The sequence below is a fragment of the Heterostelium album genome, assembly GCF_000004825.1.
Source record: "Heterostelium album PN500 unplaced genomic scaffold PPL_scaffold8, whole genome shotgun sequence".
Lineage (NCBI taxonomy): Eukaryota > Evosea > Eumycetozoa > Acytosteliales > Acytosteliaceae > Heterostelium > Heterostelium album.
This window is the reverse complement of record NW_008805070.1, coordinates 1,042,567-1,049,793: the sequence shown is the minus strand read 5'-3', so window position 1 is coordinate 1,049,793 and position 7,227 is coordinate 1,042,567. Positions and strand designations below refer to the sequence as shown.

Here is a 7,227-nt window from a genome sequence, read left to right as displayed (position 1 = left end):
GACAATCCAAATATAAGCGAGTTGCCAGAGTCTTTTTGTTATTTAGAAGATATCGATCTCACCGGCACAGCACTTACAACAGTACCAGATTGTTTCTATTGTAAATGGACCTTTTTTAAGAATAGATTTTCTGTTAAAATTCCAACTGATTTCGTTTGTGGTATGATAAGAGTCTATTAATTTAATAATTATATCTATTAATATCTTTTAAACAATAGTTCCGAGATTAGATAAAACTTTATTTGTTTACAATCCAATAAACCCAAATCCAATCAACATGCATATTTTTGGCAAGAATTTGGGTTGGGATAAAATTGCAAATCTGACAATGGTTACAGCAAATTCACATTTTATGTATGATTTCATAAATAAAATACAAACTGGATTAATTAATATTAATATTGTTTTCTTTTTTGTATTTTTTAGATATAATAATAATAATCAACTAAAGGATCATTCTCATTTTTTGTAAATACAACCAAACTTACATTCGAATGGGCCTATGATAGTATGTAATTTATTTTTCATTAATAATTGATAAGATTTACTAATTAGATTTTTTCTACAGTAAGTATTGTCAATGCTGCATTTGGTATTATTGAAGGAACATCGCTTCGAGTTGAAATCAATGGTACTTTCAATACTACAATGGACTATCTAGTTGTAATCAATGGTGTTTCATGTTCACCTGCAGACATATATCCAAATGTTTTGATTTGTACTTTAAGTTCTATACCTACAATCAGAAACCCTATAGTAACTGTAACAAATGAAATTCAATCTATTAATACTACTTTAAAGATACAAAGTAATTATAATATATAATGATCAACAACAAAACCAAATTTTATTCTAACTTTACAATTCTATAGATATACCTATTGTTGTTTCAACATCAAAGCTTTACGAATCGGGAGGAAACTTAACCCTCTATGGGTACTTCCATGATAATATTATTCAGGCAAACGTTACTGTCAACAATGTAAATTGTACTATTACCAAGGCAAACTCTACTGTTATAGTATGCATTATTACAACCAATCTGACACCTGGTTTTGCAAATTTAAGTGTATTTACCAATAATATAGAGTTTATATCCTCTTATTTAGTTATATGTATGTATAAATAAATATTATAAATGAATGTTTATTTATTAATATTTTTTTTTTAAAAAAAAAACCAAAAAAGATCCTTTGGATATACCAAATAATTGTATTGTTGATAATTCTACTTGTAGTAGTAATGGTATTTGTATAAACAATAAGTGTGTTTGTAATAGTGGATTTGGTGGTTATTATTGTCAGTCTACATTGACACCAACTGTAATAATTCAACCAAATACAACATCACCCAACGTCAATGTAATTTCAAACAACACACAATTCCAATTCAATATCATTGCAATACAAGAGTTGGACGATCTCCGAGATGTCTTCAGTAGCTATCACTTCAATGTATCAAATTGGAACTATTCAAAGTCATCCGATATTGAAAAGGATAACTATAAATATGTTCTAAATGACTCGAGTGTACAGTTCAAGACAGAGGTCAATATAGATAACTTTAAGGTCTACAAGAATTTAACTTTTGCTGGTATTGAAACTATTTATCCTCCAAACTCTTTGAAGTTATCGATCACTATAAGTGGATGGTCATTCAACTCGAATCTAAATACACTGAGGGTGTTGTTTGCGACCGAGATGAAGTACCAAACAATCGAAGATAAGTGTCAATCGGAAATCAGAGACAAACAACAATTCGATCAACTTCATAACTTACAATACTTAACGATTACCAAGGATGGTGTCACCTATTTCGGAAGATTCTTGGATTATGTTTTATCAGATAACCGACCTGCCTACTCATTGAATGAGATCATCAGTAACTCGACAACCAACAGTACTCAATCGGTAACCATTGGAATCAACATGCCACAGAGCCAAACAACCATCATAGACCCTGATTTTTCTGTGCTAATTGATCCATCAAGTGAACCAACAGATTGCAAAGAAGATTCACCATCGTCATCTTCTAAATCAATGAAGTTAGTAGCAATCATCGTTCCTGTTGTCATTGTTGGTGTTGCTCTTATTGTCGGTATGGCCATATTCATTCACAGGCATAATAGATTTATCAGACAAGAAGAAAAAGTTCAAATTAAACTATCTAGATTGGATAATAAATAAATAAATGTTTAATTCAAATTAATATTAAGTTTAACTTTAATTAAAAAATAATTAAATTACAACAAGTTTTTGGGATTTTTTTGGTAAATTTTTGGAATAAAAAAAACAAAAAAAGGTTACAAAAAAAAAGATATTATTAATGTGAGTGTGAGAAATTTTAAAAAAAAGATCTTATTAATATCAAGTTATTGGATGAAGAAAGATTTAACTAAAAAGTTAACTTTATAAATGATCTCACAAATTTGTGGAGCTCCGATACATAAATAATCTCTACATTTGATTTTTAATCATTTTGATTTTATTCTTTATGTTAAAATGTCTTGTAATAAATATATTTGTATATTATTTGTATTTTTAAATTTTTATTTGTATAATTGTATTTTACAGGAACCTGATCGTAAGTTTTTTTTTTTTTTTTTTTTAAATAAAAAATATATATATTTAATTTATTTAAAAATAGTGAGTTCAATAAGATGGATTTCTATGCAATATCAACTTGGTTGGCCTTTAAATGAAACTGAATGCAGTAGAATATCGTCAACCCTAACATGTGTTTCAAATGGAAATGAAGAGAGCATTAGTCAAATGTAAATTTTTTTTATTCTATTATTTTACACTACTACACTAACAAAACAATAGATCAATGACCGATTATATACATACTCCAATTCCACAGGGAAAACCAATTAGTATTCCATATCTTAGCTTTCCAAATTTAATAGAAATCATACTAAGGACATCCAATCCAGTTGCAGACCCATCAGTTAATTTTTTTGAAAAGTTGAATTCGTATGACAATGCAAATATGAGGTTATTGTAGTAAGTGAACAAATATATTATTATTTTCATAAATTAATACTAATTTTATTATAGCGTGTATGATTTAAATGACCCTATAGTATTACCACCTAATTTTGGAACCTTCTTTCCAAACTTAAACATGATGTAAGTATTTTCTTTTAATTTAAATATTTTTCATTAATAACAAATCATTTTTTCAAGAATAATGTCAAGATGTAAATTTGGGTCTAATATACCACAAACAATATTCAATAAGAATATTATTTACTTCTCACAAATTGATTCTAGTTTTATAAGTGGGAACTTTCAAACTCTTTTTGATCCAAAACAAAAGTTTAACTCATTAAATCAATTGTAAGTAATTTTTTTTTTTTTAATACAAAGATGAGATTTAATAATCATTTTTATAGAATCTTAGTATATTCTGATTATAACCCAATGCCTATCACCCTTTTTAATTTGACCAAAGAGACTGTGCCAAATATTTTTACATTGTAATTATTTAATTTAATAATAACAAAAGAAATCTAAATTAATATTTGCTCTAGGTCACTCAGAGTATCTCAACCTGTAGAGATAGTAATTGATTTACCTAATTTAACTTTATTGTAAATATTGAAATCATAATATTAGTTTGAAAAATAATAATATTAATTTTTATATAGACGAGTGTTATCCACCCCTCTTTCATATCAAAAAGATAAATCGAATCTTACAATAATTAATTCACCTGAAATCCAGTTAATGTAAATAGTTTTGAATATCTTAAAGAAATGTATTTTACTAACCGTTACTATTACTATAGGTACATTGAAAACACTATTATAGAACCTAATGATTTTTCGATTTTCACTAAAATAGAAACACTGTAATTATTTTTTTATTAATTTACTACTAGACTAGACTTAAATGTTGATATTTTTTATAATATAGTACCCTACATAAAACAAACTTTATAAGCAATATTAAAAATGTTTCATTTTATGAAGAGTTTGATGTCCCTTCTAAAAGATTTCCTCCATTGGAATGGTTTGATTTGAATTCTAAGTCGTCAATGTAAATAATAAAGAAATTTACTCAAATTATTTTACTAACAATTCTATAGATCAATTGAAAACACAGGAATAGAAGGTACTATTATAGATTATCCTAGGATGGGTTTATTTCCGGATCCTTTTTATTTGAACGACATTAGGGGTATTAATGGAACTCTACCAGAGTCTTATTGCTATATCAAAAATATTTTGATATGGAACACCCCTGTTGAATCAATACCAGATTGTTTTTTTTGTTCTTGGAGTAGATTTCAGATGGTGTTTGATTTGACTATTCCTCCTAACTTCCAATGTAGTAAGTACTTGTTTGATAAGATTTTAAAGAAACTTTCTATTGATCAATATCCAAAATAGAGCCCACAATTGAAACAACTAAATTTGTATTTTCACCTAAAAACCCAAACCCTGTGAATATGACTATTATTGGAAAGAATCTTGGATGGGATCCAATTGATAATGTAACATTGGTCATACCTAATTCCAATTTTATGTAAGATTATTTTTCCGAACATTTATTATTAAAAAAATTTTTATTAATTATTTTTTATGTTAGATTTAATAATCAAAATCAATCTACTGGAACTTTTTCTTTTACTACTTATTCGAAAATATTAACTTTTAGTTGGTTCTTTGATGGTAAGAATTGATTTATTATGATATACCATAATAAATACTAATAATTTTATAGTTACTGAAATAAATACTGCATATGGTGGAATTAATGGAAGAGAATTTAGAGTTGATATAGTTGGCACTTTTAATGTATCAATGAATTATACAGTATCTGTGAATGGAATTGAATGTAAACTTTTTTTGAAAACAGACAATAGTCTAGCCTGTTCACTTCATAATTTTCCAACAACAAGATATCCATTATTGAATTTAACGAACGAAATTCAGTCTTTGACCGCAATATTACAAATTCAAGGTACTTTATATGTTATCCCCATTATTTAATATTTTATTTTTAACAATTTTTCATTCTTTAAAGACCTACCAGTTGTATCAGCCACTTCAAAACTTTATGAGGATGGTGGTGATTTATGGCTTTTTGGTTATTTCCAAAAAAATATAACACAGGTAGTAGTAACAGTGAATGGATTAAATTGTACTATCATTAATGTAAATGATACAAGTATACTTTGCAATATATCTGGAATTTTAAAAGTTGGATTTGCTGATCTCGTTGTTATAACAAACAATAGAATGTTTTCATCTAAATCTATTTTAATTATTTGTAAGTTGGATTAATTATTAGTTTGTCATAAAAATACTAATGTTTATTTTATGTTCATAAATAAGATGCTCACCAATCTCCAATTTTTTGTGATGATATTTGTAAAGCTAATGGAAAATGTGTTAATAATATCTGTGTATGTAACACTGGCTATGGTGGTATCAACTGTCAGTCCGAATTATATCCTGTTGTTGTACTCCAACCAAACTCAACATCCCCAAACATAAACGTCGTTTCAGACAACTCCCAATTTCAATTCAACATTGTGGCAATTGAAGAATTGGATGAGCTTAGAATGACCAGAAGGAGTTACCAAGTAAACCAAGCGAAATGGACCTATTCAACATCGCTTAGTAATGATATTGTTACCTATAATTATATTCTAAATGACAGCAATTCACAGTGTTATTTAGAAGTAAATATAGATAGCTTTAAAACTACCGAGGATATATCATTTGGTGGAAGGGTCATCACTTATCCCGCCAACTCTTTGAAGTTGTCAATTACAATTAGTGGCCGGTTATTCACCTCGAATTTAAATACACTAAGAGTACTCCTACAGACAGAGATGAAATACGATCAGTTGGAAGATAAATGTAAATCAGATATTCAAGAGAATCAACAATTCGATCAACTTCATAACTTACAGTACTTAACGATTACCAAGGATGGTGTCACCTATTTCGGAAGATTCTTGGATTATGTTTTGTCAGATAACCGACCTGCTTACTCGTTGAATGAGATCATCAGTAACTCGACAACCAACAGTACTCAATCAGTTATTATTGGAATCAACATGCCACAGAGTCAAACAACTATTATCGATCCTGATTTTTCTGTTCTGGTTGACCGATCCAGTGAACCAACCGATTGCAAAGAATCCACGTCATCATCAATGAAGTTGGTCGCTATCATCGTACCAGTTGTAGTAATCGTTGTTGCTGCTGTGACTGGTGCAACCATATACACAGTTAAAAATAGAAAATTCCGCAAACAAAATGTTAAAGTAGAAAAAAAACTATCAAAATTAAAAGTAAATGAATAATAAATATGTACTTATAAATGTTGTAAAAATAATTAAAAGGGGAATGGTTTTGGTTGTTGCGAATCGTCCGGGTCAGGCGTAAGGCAAGTCAACGTGACTCACCTCAGGAATGTTTTTGTTTCATCAGAATCACGATTGTGACCCTGAATCCACAGATTATTCGAAGTTAACTATGTCAACTTCTTGCCGGACGGCGGACGTTTACGATTACATGATAAAGACTTGTTATAAAGCATCAAAGTAAGACAATTTCTTTTATGAACCAAACTAAACCCAACAAAGGTAACCAATTCATTTCCTTTTAAGAAAGACTGAAATGCTTTGCAAATGGTTTAATGGGAGTTGGTGGTTGTGATTTGAAAAAAAATAATTATAATTTCTATTTTTCGATTCTTATAAAATTAGCAAGCAGTTGTTTGAACTAAATTAATTTTTTATTTTTGTTTTCAAAGTTTATGGTGTGTCAATAACCAAATAAAAAATTATTAAACTTTTACTAAATTAGGTATTAACGATCATGGTTAATTTGCAAATCTAATATATATATATTTTAATAAAAAATAAAAATAATAGCTTAATTATTAATTAATTGTGAAGCTATTAAATATAAATTATCACTTATGATTGTGAATAAAAACTAAACTAAAGAAATATTAACAATTGTGTGTTGACTTTTTTTGTGTGACCATCAAAACATAAAAAAAATGATCAATTTTTTTAAAATAATAAATTATTTTTTAAAATTAAAAAATATTTATTTTTATTTTGTTGTTTCTTATTATTTTTATATGTATCGATTGATTTAATATATTATATATATAAAGATCTACTACTACTTGACTAAGTTTAATCATTCATTGACATCCATCAACAACAACAAATCAAAAAAAAATAAAACAATAT

At 27.6% G+C, this 7,227-nt stretch overlaps 2 protein-coding genes across 2 annotated transcripts; both read left to right on the top strand.

The window, feature by feature from the left end:
* Positions 1-46: 46 nt before the first annotated feature.
* Positions 47-2,186, top strand: PPL_08051 (uncharacterized protein; the record flags this gene model as incomplete). Its single annotated transcript, XM_020578880.1, has 5 exons — positions 47-160; positions 452-508; positions 569-808; positions 873-1,115; positions 1,189-2,186. Coding segments are annotated over 5 exons (1,650 nt in total), but the record flags the coding sequence as incomplete, so codon positions are not given.
* Positions 2,187-2,501: 315 nt separating this feature from the next.
* Positions 2,502-7,164, top strand: PPL_08050 (calcium-binding EGF-like domain-containing protein; the record flags this gene model as incomplete). Its single annotated transcript, XM_020578879.1, has 19 exons — positions 2,502-2,523; positions 2,647-2,773; positions 2,826-3,005; positions 3,060-3,131; positions 3,189-3,341; positions 3,398-3,481; positions 3,536-3,595; positions 3,653-3,733; positions 3,793-3,855; positions 3,921-4,043; positions 4,093-4,184; positions 4,397-4,532; positions 4,596-4,678; positions 4,731-4,844; positions 4,866-4,970; positions 5,034-5,279; positions 5,345-6,312; positions 6,452-6,564; positions 7,149-7,164. 19 exons carry the CDS (start codon positions 2,502-2,504, stop codon positions 7,162-7,164), a joined length of 2,838 nt encoding a protein of 945 aa, XP_020431343.1.
* Between the last annotated feature and the right edge of the window lie 63 nt (positions 7,165-7,227).